Below are 20,137 nucleotides of genomic sequence, written 5' to 3' on the forward strand. Positions count from 1 at the left end.
TTTAGACTTTGACTATTTTGTTGATGTGGTGAGGCTGGTAGTTGTCGTATGCCAACATTTGTGGGTGGGGGGACGTATGTAGTTTCTGCGCATGAAGTGTGAGCAGAGAAGTTTATGTCTGCTATTCAAGATGGATGGCAAAAAGTGCAAGTGGCAATCTGTAGTTGCTGGATAACCAAAATGACTTTCATGTTGGGAATTGTTGATGAGTAGTTTTTATTCAATAGTTGGGAGAATGGGGAACTGCAAATTAATGAGGAGAAATGAACTTAACAACACTGTAATGCATGAAAACTGGCTACTTGCTAGTCAGTGGTGAGAATATTGTCTTGCTGTTCATCATCCAATGTCGAGAACTCTCAGTGCCGATCTCACTTGATTTTCCCACCTTTCTTGCCAATGCCAACAGCATTCGGAACCTGGATGATTCTCCCATATTCATACTTCTGTTTAAGACGATATGCTTTCTGTGTGTATTGCTCTGGGAAATTGATTTGCCTTTTAAAAAATTATAATAAAATACCAATACAGAGAATCATTTCCTGCTGACCGATAATTGAGAATCATTACAGAAATAAATCTCGACATGAACCCGGGTGTAGAATTTATCGCCAAGTCCTGAAAGGAAGCGTGGTTATGTAAAGTGTAGGTTGGCAGCATATTGTAGCATGTTTCATATAGTATCCTTCAGTTTGTCATGGCCAAATGAGATGCAGAGAATTTCCCCAAAAAACGTAATATTTCTTTGTTTAAATATTGTTTCTTTTAAAATTAAACAACCTTACTGAAGACATAAAATGGCTGAGGCTGATCACATGATTGTATTGACAGAAGCTTCTGAACTCTCTGCATCGTATAGACATTCCGGCTACAGCAGATACAGTCTTGGAGATGAGCCATCTGCCTCCAGCCAGCTCTGGACAAAGCAACACCTGAAGATCCACAATATTAAAATGGACACTTATGCTTTTACATTTAACTACTCACTTTACAACAGAAACCCCAATGGGGAGAAAGGAACTATGCTGTTAGCTTGACAACCTGCCAATTAGTTCACTGAGTTGGTTCCTCATTCATCACTGAACCCTGCGCTTGTGGAATTGCTTAAATATATATAACTTTGGGATTCTAATTCAGTTGCTGTTTGACCTCGAGAGAGAGAGAGAGCAGACTCCAGACTGAGTTTGGCAGTTTGCCGAGGACTCTCCTTCTCTGTCTCCAAGTTGCTGGCTGGAAAGAAGCCTGCATTGCCTGCAAAAAGGAAATGTTTGAGCCCAGCTCAATAAGCAAACTATTATTGTATATTGACCTCCTGGAAGTTCTAACTCACTTGAACTGATTTTAATACCGCTGAATTTACCAAAACCTGCAATACATAACCTATCCCCTTTTCCTGTCCTGTCTTCCTTAATTTCCTGAATGCTTGTATGTGTGGAGTAATAAAGTAATTTCCCTGAGTTTTGAATGTTTATTAATTAAACCTATCTTTGATTCATCATTAACCATTTTGCTGTGGGTTTATTTCAAAACTTGGAATCCAAAAACCAGAGTTTGGGGAACATAATTTGGTCTACCTCAGTAAGGGATGGAAATAAATAAAACCTCACTGCTATTTACGGTTAACTCCCTAAAAATAGCTCATGCTTTGATTTGTCTTACTTATCAAATATATCAAAAAGACCATTACTGGTTAGTAACAATGTGATTCAGTCACAAAATGATTCATTCTGCTACATTACCTGATATTGTGATGGTCCTAACAATTTTTAGAAGTAATAGTCTGTTTTTATAACACAGGGTAAGAGTTTAATAAATATATCAATGAGTTGAATTGGTACAGGAAATTATATTTTAATTTAAAGGCTGCTAACAATTCCAAAAGGCATAAGTACTTAAAACTGTTAAGATATTGTTGCATATAAATGACCAGCAATAAAATGATACCTCCTGCCTTCATAAAGTGAAGAAAACATTTTTAAAAAATCATGGTGTTGAATCCTGTGATTTGTCCATGGAAGAAATACTTTTCAAAAATGTAATAGTACAGACATTTGCCTATAAGATTGAGATTTGATTAGTTTTTATTTAAACATATCTGTACCTATCTTTTATTGCATTATTTCCAGGTCAAGAAATAGTCAATGTCTTTTTAGACCTACTTCACTTCCACTTTGAAACTAAATTCTTGGATTTGTTTGGGAACAATGTATACCCCTTTCTTTCAGCAAGACCCTGGCCTCTATTGAGCGTCTATCTGTGCAGATCAAGCACAGACTGAGAACTCAAAAATAAAGAATGGGTGTGAATCCATTTCCAGCTTCTCTGTGAACCAGTCACAGAGGTCCAGCTGCTAAATTGGGAATTAATAATAAAAACATGATCAATTTTGAGTGGGTTGGGATGAGTCTGTGTTTCAATCAGTTGCTCAGAATCTGGTTTCCCAGCATCTGCAGTCCTTGTTTTTACCTGCTCAGAATCTATGTTACAGCAAATGAAAATCAACCTAGATTAAACTCCAAAACTGTGCTGTCAGTTCTCCAAGTCCCACATCACCTTGGTTTGGAACATTATCACTGCTACGCCACTGTTGCTGGAATAAAATCCTGGAACTCCCCCCTTAACAAGACTATGAGTATCTACACCACATCAATTGCAGTGGTTTCAGGAAGAAGCTCACCATTAGCTTCTCAGTATCAACGAGGGATGAACAATATATTGACCTAGGCAGCAATGTTCACATCTCGTGAATTCATTTTTAAAAAAAGTTTTAAACTGCATTTGCAGAGTGACTGTGATTGAATCCTTCAAGAGCACCATTTCTTTCTGTATTTTAGGGTAATGCTCAGTGAGCTGACAATTTAAAAAACATAATTTATATGCACCATTTTTGACGTTGTATAAGAATGGCTTTGAAAACCGCTCAGTCTGGATAATCTCCCACATTGTTCATTGTTCTGCAAATAAAATTTTGACCATTTGGCTTGACACTAATATGTTATTTCCAGATGTTCCATTCTCTTTGAAATAGAATCATACCAGCTGTAATTAAGAGACCAAACAAAGGAATGTTAAATGTATTTTACTCATCAAATCATTAGATTCTTTTTCAATCATATTCTTTAAGAAGAGTTTTCAAAGAAAGAGATATTGTCATCTTATCAACACAACATAAATTTAATAGCAGACTGTCATGGTTTGGACAAGACCTTACATATTCACTGTTGCTTAAGTATGCAGAGTCCTCTATTGAAAGAAGACCCATTATCCTTTAGCTGTCATGGCTGTTGCTAAGATGTTGAATCAGCTGTCATGACAATCAGTGGATAAGCAGAAACAAAACTAACAGTCTGATCAAACCGCTTCCACATTTTACCTGCACATGACATAGAGAAGTCATAAAAATGGAAGCCGTTCAGAAAAAAAAGTAAATCAAAGTATTTTTTGTACTAATACTATTAGTTCCAAAATGACTAGTTTTGATTATTTCTAATATTTCTTTGGCTTCCTTTTTTCAATAGTATATATGCAGTTATTTATCAACTTAATCATTATTTTGTTTTCCTTACAGACATTCTGTTCTAACCCTGTAATCACTAAATATTTCTTGCAAATTTTACATTACTAATAGTTATTATAAGGCACCAGCATTAGCTTTTTCCTATTAACAGCTTGTTATGAATATAAAAACCTCCTATTCAAGGAAATATCTAATTGCTATTGTTTTCTCAAATGTATGTTGAATTCAATAATTCAGAAATCATTATTTCTTGGTGGAACTTGAAATAACATGCTCAATTTGCTTGGTTAGTTCATTCATTTTGTCTGTCCAGTATTCAGTGTTCTCTTGTAGCTGAGCCGAAAGCTCTCCAACTCGTTGGATCCAGTAAGATTTGTCTGGTATCATTGGATCAGTATTCACTGATTTTTCAAGATCCTCTCTGGTTAAATCTTCTACACTCTCCATTGAAAAAACTCTGTTCGGCTTTTGTTCAAGTCCTTGGGAACCGTTTAAAAGTTTTGCTGGATCAGAAAGTATAGTCCCTTCAGGTAAAGATACTTGCTGGCTTGGTGGATGGTCCAGGTATTGTTGATCCTTCAGTTGGCTCCTCAGAGAACAGATGGTCTGTTGGAAGACTTCTGATTGCAGTTCAAGTTGATGACAGCGAATTTGCTCTTTTTCCAACTCTTGTTTCAGTTTTAGGTTTACTTTACTGAGTGTGTTTAGCTGTTCCAATTCAATAAAGAAAGTAAATTGATTTTTTTTATTGTGGTTCATGCACAAGCATTGTAAAAGAATTAAAACCCCTTATGTATACTTATGGTCACTCAAGAAACAAAAATAAATAAACATAATATTTGAACACAAATACCAGTATATAACAACATAGTTCACAGCGAAAAGAGGCATTGCAAGTTGATGCACTTGATTTGACATAATTTATTAATTCAGAATGGTTCTGAAAATAGTGAATGAGAATCCTCTGTTGAAGAAGGGGGAAATAAAAAGCAGGAAACCAGCTAGTTAATCTAACTTGTGTCATGGGAGCATGCTAAATTCTATTATTTAGGAGGTTATAGCATGGTAATTATATTTTCTTAATAAAATGAGGCAGAGTCAACATGATTTTGTGAAAGGGAAATCATGTTTGATGAATTCATTAGGGTTCTTTGAGGAAATAAAGGCAGTGCAGATAAAAGGGAATCGGTGGATGGGCTGTACTTAAATTTCCAGGAGGCATTTGACAAAGTGCCACATCGAAGTAAGAGCTTACCGTGTAGGAAGTAATGTATTATCCAACCAGGCCTCTATCCATGTGAGGTTTTGAGTTTTGAAGCTTTAATTACTTACAGGTTATATCAATGAGTCAGATGGAAGGACTGAATGTTAAGTTTTCTAATAATACAAGGATAGGTAGAACTGTAAGTTGTGATGAGAGTATACGGAGCAGAACTTTCATTTCTGAGGATAAGTGAGGGAGTGAACTTGAAAAGTCGACCAACCTCCACTTGGGACCAGCTCATGTTTTCCACATTATGTAAAGCTTATTACATGTATGGAGAAAACACTGAATTTCAGTAATAAGCTGAAATTCGGCCCACTTTGGACCTCCCAGATACCAACCTCTGGGCAAGATTTTTAAAAAGTATCTGGGCAGCACCTCACTCTTTGCAACGTATGATCAACCAACCTTGCTTATCATTTCAACCCACCCCTCACCATATACAGAGCTGGTAAAAAGCAGTGCCATGGATCACCAGTGGCTCCCTGTATATGAAAGGAGATCCTCTTTCCAGAGTACATGAACTAGAGGCTACTCCAACTCTCTAAGGTGGTCTGGATGGAGATGACTGTGGTAGTCAGTCTCTATGGTGCTGCAGGAGAACAAATGATCTCTTGTAGTCCACTGGTGCAAGTGGTATTGTCTACTCATGCTTCATTCCCCTATGAGTGAGCAATTGCACAGGACTGTCACATACAATATTGGATGTCAGGCATCTTCATCATATTGCCTCATGCACAATCAGTGTCTATCAATTCATTGCACCCATCCATGTTGTGCTACTTGCATTATAATGTAACTGTCTCTGTCTCATCTGCCAGGGCTCACATTTAAAACAGAAAAGAAGCTAAATTATTCAGTGGCTCAAGCACCCACTAACTCACTGACCTTTCATCACAACCTGGAGAACATACAAATCACAGAGCTGCTCACCAAAGGTTTGCATGAGACAAGGCCATCACCACAAATGCTAGTTGCTGATGAGCTCCTAACTTGAATATCAAACACACAAACCAGATAACATTTTATCAATTTCAATCATCTCAGCTCTTTCATTACATTCAACCACTTTTCAATCAGGACTCTGTCATTCATAACTTCACCCATACTATAACCACCTTGGCATTGTGGGAAACTAGCTAACGGCCTTACCACCTTGGCATTTTGGGAAACCAGTTAACTGCCTTACCGCCTTGGCATTGTGGGAAACCAGCTAACTGCCTTACCGCCTTGGCATTGTGGGAAACCAGCTAACCGCTTTACCACTTTGGCATTGTGGGAAACCAGCCTTACTGCAGTTAGCAGGGTTCCCACTGTGGTAAGCCGGTAAGGCATTACTAAGACAGCAGGTGAAAAACCTGAGATGCAGCCTCTTCCAATCTGTGAGCTGGGTGTCTATGTCTGCTGCAAGTGTCCAGGGGTCATGCATTTAACACAGAAATGAGGAGGAGTTTTCTTTTCTCTCTCAGAGGCTCCTGAGTCTTTGTACCTCTTTTCCCCATACAGCAGTGGAAGCATAGCCATTGAATACTTTTAGGGCAGAGGTGGCTAATTTGTTGATTGATTTTGACTTGACTTTTATTGAAATTGGAGTCAATGGTTTATCAGGGATGTGCAGATACAAGGAATTGAGGTCACAAATTAAATGACAGGAAAGTCTAGAAGAATTGGATAGTTCACTGCTGCTCCTAATTTGTATCTTTGTACATTCTATAAGGCACTTAAAACATTGTTGGTACATTAACCAAATTCACTTTAAATTTTATAGGATATTTATTTACTTTGGTCAAATGTAACATTGAAAAAACTGATACAATATGTATTAACTCTTTTGAGCATAAAAAGCTACATTTATGTTGGCAAATCAACCTAACAAGAAGAAAAATTTATCACACTGTTGCCATCTCACTCTCATTGTTATCTATTGAACAGTTCATTCAGCCTTCTCCAATCTAATACTGGAAAGACTGAAGCTGTTCGGTTTGACATCCAGCAAAAATTCTGCATCCAAATTTAAGGAAAATTAGTGGGACAGATGGAAGGTCATGTAGAAAATTTTGTAGGAAACTGTTGATGGTCCTGTGTGAAAAGATGGAGGAAATCCTGTTCTTCATTGACACTGGAGATGAACTAAAAGATCTGTTCTGTACTAACAGAAAACTGGAGCCACTATGAACTGACTTAATTGTACATGCAATGGAGCTTGGATGAAAAAAAATGAAAAACTGAGTTCTATGTGACCAAATATGAGTTTGTTCATGAAAGGCACAGAGATATAAATTGGGAGTATTTTCTAAAAGCTGAGAAATCAGGAACTGTACGGGAACAAAGGTTTGATTATCCAAGTACAGTCCGTTCTGATATAACGTGCAAGTTCAATTCTTATGCAACCTTGTGTTATAAGAAAATCGTGTAATAGTCATGCCAGTTAAACCACTGGGGCCAGACATGCATTATAGTCAAAGTTCGTGTTCCAGAAACAATGGTCTAAGTTCTTCAATAAAGTTAAAGCCAATTCGTATTGAAGAAACATGCTCCAGTTTCCTCCCATAGTCCAAAGATGTGCAGGTTAGGTGAATTGACCATGCTAAATTGCCCATAGTGTTAGGTGGATTATAGGGGTAGGGGTGGGTTTCTCTTCGGAGGGCCGGTGTGGACTTGGGCCGAAAGGCCTGCTTCCACACTGTAGGTAATCTAATCTAAAAATATAGCAGAACTAACCGTAGACAAATTATTGAAGTCTATTAGACCTTTACAAAAGTAATTCAAGTTGCAACTGGGATATTGTTATTTATCTCATAGGACTGAAGCACAAATGTTTCAGTAATTATTCTTCAGTTTACTGAGTTTTGATCTGACACTATCTGGATGTTTTTTATGATGTGAGGAGCTAGTGTTGCACTGGGGTGATCAAAGTTAAAATAAACCTGTTGGACTCTAACCTGGTTTACTTGGAAGCAATAGCTTTCGGAGCGCTGTTCCTTTATCAGGTTTCATGTGTCACTGGAGTGGCCATAACTCATTGTCTATCTCTATATTCCCTTAATTAAGTAGTTTGCTAGGCCACCTCATAGGGAACCATGTTGCTCAGTATCTGGACTGGCTTATCAATCAGAGATGGAAGGACGGAAGATTTACATGCTAGTGAGCCAGATGTGTCTTTATAACAATCTGATAAGATACATAGTCATCATTAGTGATACTGTTTTCCTAATTGTTGATTTATTTGTTGCAGATCTATTTATTAAAGGAATCAAATTCCCTAGTTGCAGTGGTGGAATTTGAACTAGTGTCTTGGGATCACTAACCCAGACCTCTGAAAATGAGTCAAGTAACATAACCACTATGCAGCTATCCCCTGCAGTTTTAAATACTGCACCTCAGGAAGGATATACACTGACTTACATTTTAGGTAAAGATCTGATGCCTGCTTCCTAATCTCCACTATGCTCAGATAGTGAAACATTCTGTTTCAAGATCTACATTCTCGCTTATCTCTACAAGTTTGTCTATCTTGTGTACCAGTGTACATCCTCGATTTTCTGACTGTATTATGGTCTGTCTACACTCCAGTATTAGTGGCATAACTTTGACGAGTCTGAACATTTCCTAAACTCCTCCACTGTGTTGCATCTCCTGCCTGTGCCATTAGGTTCCTGTGGTCAGGGTTTTCAATCTTCTTTACAGTCACCCCTTTGGATTTTCTTCTATTAGTTAATGCCTTTTCCCTTTTCTGTTAAAAGGACATGGGGTTGGTCTGCTACATTAAAAAAACTTGTTGTTGTCTGGCTCATACAATTTGGTTCCATTTCATGTGTGGCAAATTGAGTGTGCTGTAAGACACAGCAGAACAGCAACTATTTTGTGGGCGGCACGGTGGCACAGTGGTTAGCACTGCTGCCTCACAGCGCCAGAGACCTGGGTTCAATTCCCGCCTCAGGCGACTGACTGTGTGGAGTTTGCACGTTCTCCCCGTGTCTGCGTGGGTTTCCTCCGGGTGCTCCGGTTTCCTCCCATAGTCCAAAGATGTGCAGGGTCAGGTGAATTGGCCATACTAAATTGCCCGTACTGTTAGGTTATGGGTAAATGTATGGGTAGGTTTCGCTTCGGCGGGTCGGTGTGGACTTGTTGGGCCGAAGGGCCTGTTTCCACACTGTAATCTAATCTAATCTAATCTAATTGCCGACTTGAAAACAGAATAAACCTGGCTGTTAATGGAGTTATTGACATGAATGGGAAACAACTTCCATACAAACAGGAAAGTATTCTGAGCATTTACTATGCCAATTTTACACATATTAGAGGGGTAGATTTTATGAAGTCTACAAGAACATGCTCAATTTAGTTAAATATGAAATTTTGAGTTCCTGGCAGTAAGCTAAGATGCAGAGATAACATCAGCAGCATGTTTGCAGTGTATTCAGCCTCACACCATCCTTTTGCACATTCATGTCTATAAATTCATTTTTATATGCCAAATATTTGAAGATTTTTAAATATTATGTCCTACTTTCAAGATACTGGCAGAGGTGCATGGTACATTTTGTGTAAGTAGTTAAAGTGCCAAGTAACTGCTTTGAGTAGTTATATTTAAGGTCATTTTTCTTGTCTAATTCTATAGCACAAAGGAGGGGAGTGGGAGAATGGCATTTTCTGTGGAAACCCAAGTGTGAATCAGTGGTGGCGAAAGGGTTGTAATGTGTTATTGAATGGATGAGGGACCCAGGGAATGAGAGATGGTGAGTCAGGGCACAGAGGAGTGAAGTGGAAAAGGCCCCATGTCTCGGATGTGGTGGGAAAAGGGATTGGTGGAAGTCAAGGTAAGAAAATTAGGGGCATAAAGGACAAAATCAGCATACCAACAATATTTCAATTAGCCCTACTGAGACTGATTTTGGACAGTGATCATTACAAAGCATAGGGGGAGGACCGACTGAGTTGCAAGTTGAACAATGTCCCATGGACTATTGAGCACAACACTGGAGACTAACATGGACATACAATAAAAAGTGAACAAAAAGCACAATATTTTTGTAGATGAAGCAAAGGAAAAGTCCCTAACTCTCCTCTAAAGATCAGTATGTTGCAACAATAAGGCATCCCAGTACATTTAAGTCTCTGACTAAGCTAGTTTCAATAAATAGTAATGGTCAATAAAGTAAGACCAAAGTAATGTGAATCATTTACATGTGAAATATAAAGTGGAGAAATGTCCCTGTCAATGTTTTGCTCTCAACCAGTCTTATGTACATGACAGTAGAGTTGGATATGAAAGTTTGGACCCCATGACTGGTCCCTTTTTGACTAAGATTCTTTTTTACAGCCTGCCAATCTTGGAAGCATTGTGACCTGAGAACAGGGTTCACTACTGAAAGCATCCTCCAGTGTGATTGCAGACATTTCCCCTGCCTGGCACTGGAAACTTAAATCACAACTGGAACTGCTTGAGAAGCAGGAGCATCCCTGCTTTTGAGTCAGAGGATCAGGATTCAAGTCATCATCATGCAACGTGCATTTGTAACAAGTTATTTGCTGGCCTGTAATTCTTTCCAAAACATCAATGGAAGGCAAAAGATATTGGAGACTTTCCATGTTATGATTTCCAACACCAAATAAATGGAGAATATTAGTTGCAAGATGGGCATCTGTTATAAAACCAACTGATAAATTCTAGTGATGGTTGACACCAAAGTGATCAACCAGCACAGTGGTGACCTCTCGTAACAATAGAAAAACTGGAAAGAAAAGAAACTGTTGTTGCAAATAGGTATGCACCGAAAGCAGGGGTCAAGAATGGCACATTTGGAAAAAATTCCCTGACATCACTGCACATATCAATAGTGTAAATTATATTACATAGTTCCCAAAATTGCCAACATCCTAGTTGCATGGGCAAAAAGAGTCTGACTTGTTAATAAAGCATATTCAAAAAAATGGCCATTTTTGAATACGACATACAGTGTGTGCTGTATAATAATGCATTTTGTATGCACAGTTAGCTTATCCACCGTTGTATTATTGAGGGCAATGCAGGTTACACAAACAGCTAGAGTTCCTGAATCTGCCATGTTTTATTCACTAATGTTACATAGTTTTTGGTTCATTTCCAAATGTAGTTAATACCCTAGAGAACTAACATACAGTATTTTACTTTTTTATTGCTATGTTTGTTATTTAAATATTGTAATAAATTTAAAATCCAGTAGATGGTATCTGGGGATACATATGTTCCAAGGTTTGAGGAAATTTCCATCACTTGGAGAAATACAAAGCAACTGAGTACACTTCAATCAATTCCTCCTTATTTTCCAAACCAGTTGTGAAATAGTGGAACTAGATTATTAGATTTAAATTTAATACTTTCACATATCTTACAGAACATTATGAACTTTCTTTGTCAAATTTTGCTAAAACCTGCAAAATTCACAGATTCAAAAGGTATTTTAAACATAAAGTAATAAATACAACGTCTAGAAATTTCAATAGTTATTTTAAAACAATATTTAAATTCACCTTTTCCAAATGAATGATTGTACTTTTGTTTATTTCCAACAGTGAAACAGCCAAGAGCTGCAGGCACTTACTTTGTCCTCTCACTTCATTTTAGGAACAGACAAATTAACAACTTCCAAAAGTAAGAAAGGTAGTTTGTAGAACTGCTTATGAAATGTAAATTTAGTTACAGATTAAATCATTAATAGATTTTTATTTAATGGTTTTTAAATCAAGCAAAATGCAAGGACATCCTTATAACTTTGTTTATACAACTAATTAATATCTAGAAAAATGCTTCAATGCTTAGATGAAACATCTTAATATTCATATTCATATTGGCAATGAGGCCTTAGGAAGGAAACAAGTAATAACTTTGACTTTTGCACCTTTACACTTGCCTTTAGCAAAGAAAATTTTCAGTACTCAAATTTGCACGAGTGTGCCTTGTCAGCATCATGACCTTTCAGCCTTGACAGTTCATTTGACTAAACAAACTATTTGCACTCCATGCTCGCAGATGATTTAAATCTTAAAACGGTCAGAAAAATGTTATAAAATATGTTGAAGCATTCCTGCATTTAAGGCATAAGATTAAAGCAGTAAATGCAGTCAAGGAATAATTTTACTATGATTTTGAGTTGAGTTCTAATTCGCAATGACTGTTATGCAGAGAACTCATTAAGAATGGATGATTGTTATCTTGATAACTTTAGTCTAGGGGAGTGAAAACATCGCTGTACAATTAACATGGCAAACACTCTTCAGTACAAGGCTATCTTTAAAATAGTAACGGGACTACAGGACTCAAAGAAGGTTTCTGAAGAATCTGAAAATGAATGCCAATCTAGATATGTTCACTAGTAAATCTAAGTCTGTAATAAGCACATGTGCAAACTGAATGTACAATTTCATAAATAGGACAATTTATTATTATTTAAACTGAGACTTTGGAAGCAAAGTTGCAAAGATTATGGGATGTCTGTTGGGGTGACTCAATTGATTATTTTAAGAATCTAAAGCTTGAATCAATGTCTGTATTGTCTCATTCTTTTGATTAAGAAATGACTTCATCAATAGATATCAAATAATTCTGAGATGACCTATGATCTGAATATTTCACAACTTGCATCCTTCACTTCTTAAAATCTCAACAAACTGATGAATTCTCTTCACTAATTTTTATAAAATAGCTACTCTCTCAGGCTTACAGTTCTGTGACCTTCAGAGAAAGACAGACCTTCCCACAGAACGAAACATGAGGGCTAAATGTAAATGCTTGGGGTCTAAAGTAGAATTAAAAATGACCTCCTTGTTAGATTGAATGGAGGAGCATTTAAAATTGTAATGTCAAACAAAAGCGTTTAGTTGCAGTATCATTTTTCTTTATTGTTATTGGATGTGTTAAATACAGAGAGAAAAACAAAACAGATGTGTAGTTTTGTGAATTAATGCACTTACAGCAGTTTGGAGCACTCAAATAAACCTTTCATGAGCCTTAACTCTTCAAAAACCACCACAGCATATTTGAGTTGTCGTGGGTTGAACTTTGTGGCTTGACTGTGGGTCTTGAAGTTAGGACCATCTAGATGGGGAGTAGCTGGTCACATGTGCTTTTCTGGTGAACAGCAAATTAGCAGTGGTGAGGTGCTGGGGCCATCCAATGACAGCATGGAAATAGGATATGAGGTGCTGTTAGGTGGTACTGCAGCAAGGTCTGGACCATATTTAAAAGGTTATCAGCCTTACTTCTACTGCTGCCTGCCAGCCTTGCATCTACTGGTGCAAAAGCAAAAAACTGCAGATGCTGGAAATCTGAAAGTAAACCAGAATATGCTGGAGAAACTCAGCAGGTTTCACAACATCTATTGAGAGAGAAGAACAGAGATAATGTTTTGAGACTGATATGCCTGAAATAGTTACACTAGAATTGAAAGATGAACTGTTTATCTCTCCACTGCTGCTGGATGCTGCTGTATTTCTAAGATTTGTTTTTCTCTTGCTGTATTTACTGTTAACTGCCTACCTGGGAATTCTCAAAGGAAACCTGTAGTCACAATTGAAAATAGAAGACTTCAGGCAACCCTATGGATCACTGTTCCTTTAGGCTTTTCTCCAGGCTACAGTGGCAGAGTGGACAATCTCCTTCTTCAAACACTATCGGAGGAACCTGCCAACGTGGACAGCAATTGTGGAAGTCAGCAGCTATGGAGCCACCCAGAATTTGTATCTAGTGTTGAAAGCATCAGTTAGGTTACACAGTCTTCTGAGGTCAGTAGTCTATAGCTCTTTTCCTCTCTGGGCCTGAATATGGCTATGCAGCAGAATGTATTTGATGGAGTGGGAGTCATTACCCACATAATGCCCTGAACAGCACCTTAGGATAATAAAACATCCCAAGGTAGTCCAGGGGACAATTATGAACAAAGTGTTTTGCTGAGCAACATGAGTAGATATTGGGACAAATGATTTAAAACTTCATCAAAGCAGCATGTCTTACCGAGTGAGTTAAAGGAAGGAAATGAGGAGACAGGCAGAGAGGTTTAGGGCGGGCATTGTAGAAAGTGAAGGCATGGCCAACTATGGTGGAGTGATTGCTGAATTGGGAGGTGGTTTGTGTGGGACTTTGGGGAAAGAAATGAACCCTAATCTTCTGGAGCACATCACTCAGCTGCTGGAAGCCAATGCATGTGCTCAGTTTGAGTTGATGAGTTATATATAAACTTCAATTATAAGTTACATCAACATTTAATAATGATTCGGAGGTGCTGATGTTGGACTGGGGTGGACTTGGAATAAACCTGTTGGACTATAACCTGGTGTTATGTGATTTTTAACTTTATCAACATTTAATAGATACAGTAAAATTATGCTTAAATTTACCAACAAGGTTTATTTAACTACTTAAATTAATGAATTATATTTTAGCTCATTTGCACACAGACAAAGGGTAGACAGGCATTGTGCTGCAGTTGAATAATGGGGGAGACTCTGGATCTGAAAGCTATCCAGGGCAAACACATCTGTAGTAATTGTCTGAAACTATAGGAATTCCAACACTAAAAACTTAAATTGGAGGCAGAGTTTAAGACATTCCAGTGCATTAAGAAGGGTCCCATCACACTCCTTAGGATAGGGTAGTTCGATTCCATCTGTAAAGAACGTCAGGCTGTGACCACAAGAGGAGCAGCTAAGAGGTCAGAGAATGCTTTAATTTTGGAGTTGCAATTTTATAATTATCGAACAATTTCAAAGTGCCTACCTGTGCGGATTAAAGCCAGATACTTAGATAAAATGAGGAGGTAGGTACCAAATTGAAAAACATGAGGTAAGCCACGTGCCAAACAGCAGACGCTACTGAACACAGTCACAATAAATATATTGTCTCAAAGACTGGTGTGGAAGATACCGGTATCAGTAGACTTGTGATGGTCTGCATTTAACCTGTTCTGTGACTGTACAACTGAAAATAGGAGAGGTCTTTAAATTAAACAACGGGGAAGAGGGATCAAGCTTTGACAGATGTAGCCATTCCAGGAGTAGATTTGTGGCAGGAGGACAAAATAGCAGGGAATGGCAGAAAGAGGCAGAGAGATTAATTTTAAGAATGCAAAGTCAAAAATAGATTAATTGAAGTAATAAATATTCAGAACTAAAGGTATATCTGAAGCACACAGCATTCATAGTAAAGTAAACAAATTGGTAGCATATATTGAAGCAAATAAAAATGATCTGATAGCTATCAAAGAGTCCTGGCTGTGTGACAGCATGGATTGGATACTGAATATTGAGGGTATATAACACTTCAGAAGAATACGAAGCTAGATAAAGATGGTGTAGTAGCACTGTTAATAAAGGCAGGCAAACGTGCAATAGTTAGAGATTATCTTGATTTGGGAGATCAAAATGTTTCTTCAGTTTGGATGGAGAGGAGATACGATAGGGGGAGAAAAGTCATGAGTGCCTGAACATGAGTCACAACATAAGTATACAAGAAAAAAAAACATTGGGTGCTTGTGGTAAAGGGGCAGTAATAATCATCTAAACTGGAAAAATCAGATTGGTAGCCTGGGTGAGGAGCGCATAGTATGCTTTTCAGATAGTTTCCTTGAGTAGAATGTTCTAGAACTAATCAGAGGGTGGGTTATGCCAGACATAGAGTAAAAACAGGAAGTTCGGGTGAACCTCTGCAGGTTTGATAGCATCTAAGAGGGAAGAAACAGCATTTATGTTTGAGTGCAATTTGACTTTTCATTTAAGACACTCCTAGGTAGCAGTGAATACAATATGACTGAATTCTCCATCAAACTTGAAATGGAGAAGAGTGAATGTAAAACTAATATGTTAAATTTATTAAGGGCAACTGTATGAGCATGAAAACTAGCTAAAGTGAACTTGGAAACTAGGCATGGGGATAGATCGGCAGAAAAGCTGTGGCACATATTTCAGCTGATATTTCAGAATACTCATTGTAAGTATATTTCTGATATAAATGAAAAACCACCATCTGTGGTTAACTAACAAATTAAGGAAGGTTTCAAACTTAAGGAAAAGCAACACAATTACATACTAGCCTTATGCAGTCACACTTATGGAATCATATGTTTCAATGTTCCAGCCAATGCTATCACTATTTTTGAATGTACTCTGTCATTTCGGCAGGACAGACACAGCAGACGTAGTGGCACAGTGGTGTACCGTCAAGAGAGTACTCCCCTGGGGGTCATCAACATTGACTCCGGGCCCCATGATATCTCATGCATCAGGTCAAACATAAGTAAGAAAACATCTTGCTTATCATCACGTGATGCCTCCCTACTCCCGTCCCAGAGACACATGCACCAAACTCCACCACTCTGTGGCCGACTGCTTCAAGTTTCCCTCCACTCCGCAAGTCCTGGCCTCTTCCACTGCCAAACTCTAGCTGCCTAATGCTTGGAGGAAGAACGCCTCATCTTCCGCCTTGGGACCTTCCAACCACACAGAATCAATGTCAATTTCACCAGTTTCCTCATTTCCCCACCCCCCACCTTATCCCAGATCCAACCCTCCAACTTGACATAGCTCTCTTGAACTGCCCTACTTGTCGATCTTCTTTCCCACCTATCTGCTCCACCCTCAGCTCTGACCTATCACCATCATCCCCTACTTTCACCTACCTATCACCTTCCAAGCTAACTTCCCCTCAGCCCTCCCCCTCCTATTTACCTCTCAGCACGTTTGCCCCTGCCCCCTACCCCTAGCTCCCACATTCTTGATGAAGAGCTTATGCCCAAAACATTAACTCTCCTAATCCTCGGATGCTGCCTGACCTGCTGTACTTTTCCAGCACTGCACCTTCTGACTCTGATCTCGAGCATCTGCAGTCCTCACCTTCTCCTAGTCATTAAGCCAAGGGGCTAACTGTGGTTCAAATAAGGGTGCAGAATGACTTTGCAGAAGCAGTAGGACTAATCAATTTCACAGCTTGTGAATCAGATTTAAGTTCTGCAGTTGCGAATACTTGTGGTCAATTAAACAACTCACTGGAGGAACAGGCTCCACAAATATCTCCAGCCTCAATAACGTAAAAGCCTAATACATCAGGCAAAAGATAAGGCTGAAGCATTTCCAGCAACCTTCAGCCAGAAGTACCAAGTGAATGATCCATCTCAGCCTCCTCCAGTGGTCCAGATACCAGTTTTCCACCAATTTAATTCATTCCCTGTGATAGCAAGAAGTGGCTGCAGGCACCTGAATATTTTCTGGCAATAATACTGAAAACTTATGCTCTAAAACTTTGGTGCCCTGGCCAAACTATTCTAGTACAACTACAACACTGGCATCTACCCCATAATATGGAAAATCGCCCAGAGATATATTCTTTCCATGAGATGCAGGACATATTACACCGATCCAATTACTGCACTATCAGACTACTGTCAACCTTCAATGGTGGAAGTTGTCATCAACAATACCATTGAGCAGCACTTGCTGAGCAATAATCTAATCACTGACACCCAGTTCTATCAGGGCCACTCAGTTCCTGAACTCTTTATAGCCTTGGTTCAAACACAGACAGAAGAAATTAATTCCAGAAATGAGTTGATCTGAGACTAAATTTAACCAAGGTTTGCATCAAGAAGTTCCAGCAAAACAAGAATCCGAGGGAGAAGTCACCGCTGGTTGGAATCAGACCTGACACAAAGGAAGTTAATTATAGTTATTGGAGGTCAGTCATCTCAACTCCAGAACATCTTTGTACAAATTCCTCAGGGTCATGTTCTAGGGCAAACCATCTTCAATTGTTTCATTAAAGACCTTCCCTCCATTGTAAAGTCAAAAGTGAGAATGTTCAGTGATGATTGAACAATCTTCAGTACCAATCTTCATTGATTCTTTGGATACTGAAGTACTCCATGTACAAATGTACCAAGAGGTGAACACTATCCAGATTTCACCTGACAAGTCACACATAACATTTGTGCCAACCAAGTGCTAGGCAATGACCATCTCCAGCAAAATAGAATCTAGCAATCATCTCTTGACATTCAAGGGCATTACTATTGCTGAATTCACACTATCAGAATCCTGGGGTTTGGCACTGACCAGAAACAGAACTTGACTAGCTATAAAAATAATGTAGCTACAACAGCAAGTTACAGGCTAGGAGTCCTGCAGCAAATGGTTCACCTCCTGACTCCACAAAGCTTGTCTGGATAAGTGCAGTGCCAACAACATTTAAGAAACTTGACACCATCCAGGACCAAGCAGTCTGCTTAGTTGGCACTATATACATAAACATTCATTCTGTGTATCACCAACAATCAGTATCAGTAATGTATATCATCGTCAAGGTATGCTGCAGAGGTTCACCAGGGCTCCTTACACAGCAAATCTTCCAAACCTACGACCAGTAACATCTAGAAGGACAAGGACAGAAGATGCATGGACCGCCACCACCTACAAGTTCCCTCCAAGTCACTCATGATTCTGACTTGGAAATATATTGCTGTTCCTTTACTGTAATTTGTCAAAATCTTGGAACTCCCTCCCTATTGATATTGTGGGATTACTTATACCAAACAGACTACCTTCTCAAAGAAAGTAGGGATGGACAATAAATGTTGGCTGAACCAGTGAAGCACATATCCCTTGAATGAATTAACAAAGAGCAGATCCCTGAAAAGACTCAAGATTGTAGCAGTTTAATGCTGTAGTGACCTTTACTGCTACTTGCATTGGATTGTCTTTGGTGTTCCAGGCCCATTCAAAAAACGTTTAGGTGGCTGGAATGAGGTAACCAGCAAACCTGTTTGTTTTGGATAGAAGCTCATTTAAATATGTAAATCTGGTACTGTGTAGATGTAGGATAAGGTTTTGCACACAAATGGCCATGCAGTATCCTTCCCTATAATACGACATTGTGATTGTGCACTGATCATTTATTTCTGAAATATAAACACAACAATTTGTTGGTTTGGATCCTGTGTCCTGGTTTGATTTAGTAAAACTGTTTTACCAATCTATCATTAATAAACACATGAGAATATTATAAAGAGCCCTGGGATGTGAGTGATCTGAGAGAACAAGGTCTGAAATTTTCTTTGGTTCCAGGGAATCATGTTTATAGCTCTTGTTAAGATCTGTCATGAAATGCAAATAGTTCTAGGCCTGTTCAAATAGGTGGAATTTCCCTACCCTTTTATTATCAACCACATTGTAGGCCAACATATTTGTATAACACACATTTGAGACCTCAGCATTTCAGCATTCAGTGCAGTTACTGCATGCAATACAGGATGAACTCAATACTAACACCAGAACAAGACCTTGCTGGATTATATACATATATGCAAAGTGAATGCGCACCCTCCCCACACAGTCTCCTGTCACTCATACACTCTCTCCCCACGCAAGAACCCTTGTGTTCCCACTCTATACTCAGTATGCCCATTTTCCTCCTGCCCACATAGGCCCCTACTCATTCATGAACTAGTTTGGTCTCCCTCCTCTCCACCCCTTCAGGATTTCTCTAATCTGCCTGACTTCCACTTCTTGTTGCTGCTATTTCCCCTATCAGAAGTCTAAACCAAGTCCTGTCTAGTGCAACAAGTGCTGAACTTGGGAGAAAACCTGTGATTGTTGAAGTTGAAAAAGCAAGTGTGGGAAACACAAAACCTGTGATTGGGGGGAGGGGGGGAGGTGAGTGCAGGAGAGACAGAACAGACCCTTCAATGCCAACTTTGCAGTCATATCCCACTCCCAAATGAAATTTCTTCAAAGCCTCCTATTAGATCTTAATGCCTGATTATACATTTAAAATGACAGAACATTTTCATCCTGGCCGAGTGATACAGTCAGATAATCCCTAGGTAGTACTATTATTTTTCTAGATATTGGCAAAAAAGAATGTATTTGGAATCATAGGATATGTGAAAACTACTTATGGGAATAACCAGAAACACAAATTGAGAAATATGTAAGATAAGAAAATAAAAATATTGTTTATCAATCTTGATAACATCTGGTGAATTCTTTTGGCTTTGGTTCATCAAGTTGTGCACTAACACCTGACAACAACCTAAGCTCATACTCCATTGTAGTTCTGAGGGGCTATTAGTTTGTCACAGTTTCACCATGTGGATGAGCTGTCAAATCATTGTCCCGTCTGTTTTTTCCAATTGACAGTAGAACAATCATGTGTGCTGAGATGTGCGTTTAAGAGGGATTTGTTTGCCCTGTTTCTCTTGAAAAGGCATTTTGTAAATCTGGTGCCAAGGTGTTTGATCCATGGAAAGCAGAGTAAATAGCTTTGGGTTTTTTTTTCAAAAGGTAAACAAAATAAGCATGAATAGATAGAGTCAGGCTCATACATGATTTTA

At 38.6% G+C, this 20,137-nt stretch overlaps 1 protein-coding gene across 6 annotated transcripts in view; it reads right to left on the bottom strand.

Moving 5' to 3' along the window:
• Positions 1-1,805: 1,805 nt before the first annotated feature.
• The window catches only part of LOC122549388 (polyamine-modulated factor 1-binding protein 1-like), a 508,658-nt gene continuing 490,326 nt past the window's right edge, over positions 1,806-20,137 (bottom strand). For all 6 annotated transcript variants that reach the window (XM_043689125.1, XM_043689128.1, XM_043689124.1 and 3 more), the window contains one exon: positions 1,806-4,225. In XM_043689125.1, coding sequence (XP_043545060.1) covers positions 3,761-4,225 — 465 coding nt within the window. In that variant the 3' untranslated portion in view covers positions 1,806-3,760. The remainder of the gene's footprint in view (positions 4,226-20,137) is intronic.

Source organism: Chiloscyllium plagiosum, chromosome 4 (genome assembly GCF_004010195.1).
Source record: "Chiloscyllium plagiosum isolate BGI_BamShark_2017 chromosome 4, ASM401019v2, whole genome shotgun sequence".
Taxonomy (NCBI): domain Eukaryota; kingdom Metazoa; phylum Chordata; class Chondrichthyes; order Orectolobiformes; family Hemiscylliidae; genus Chiloscyllium; species Chiloscyllium plagiosum.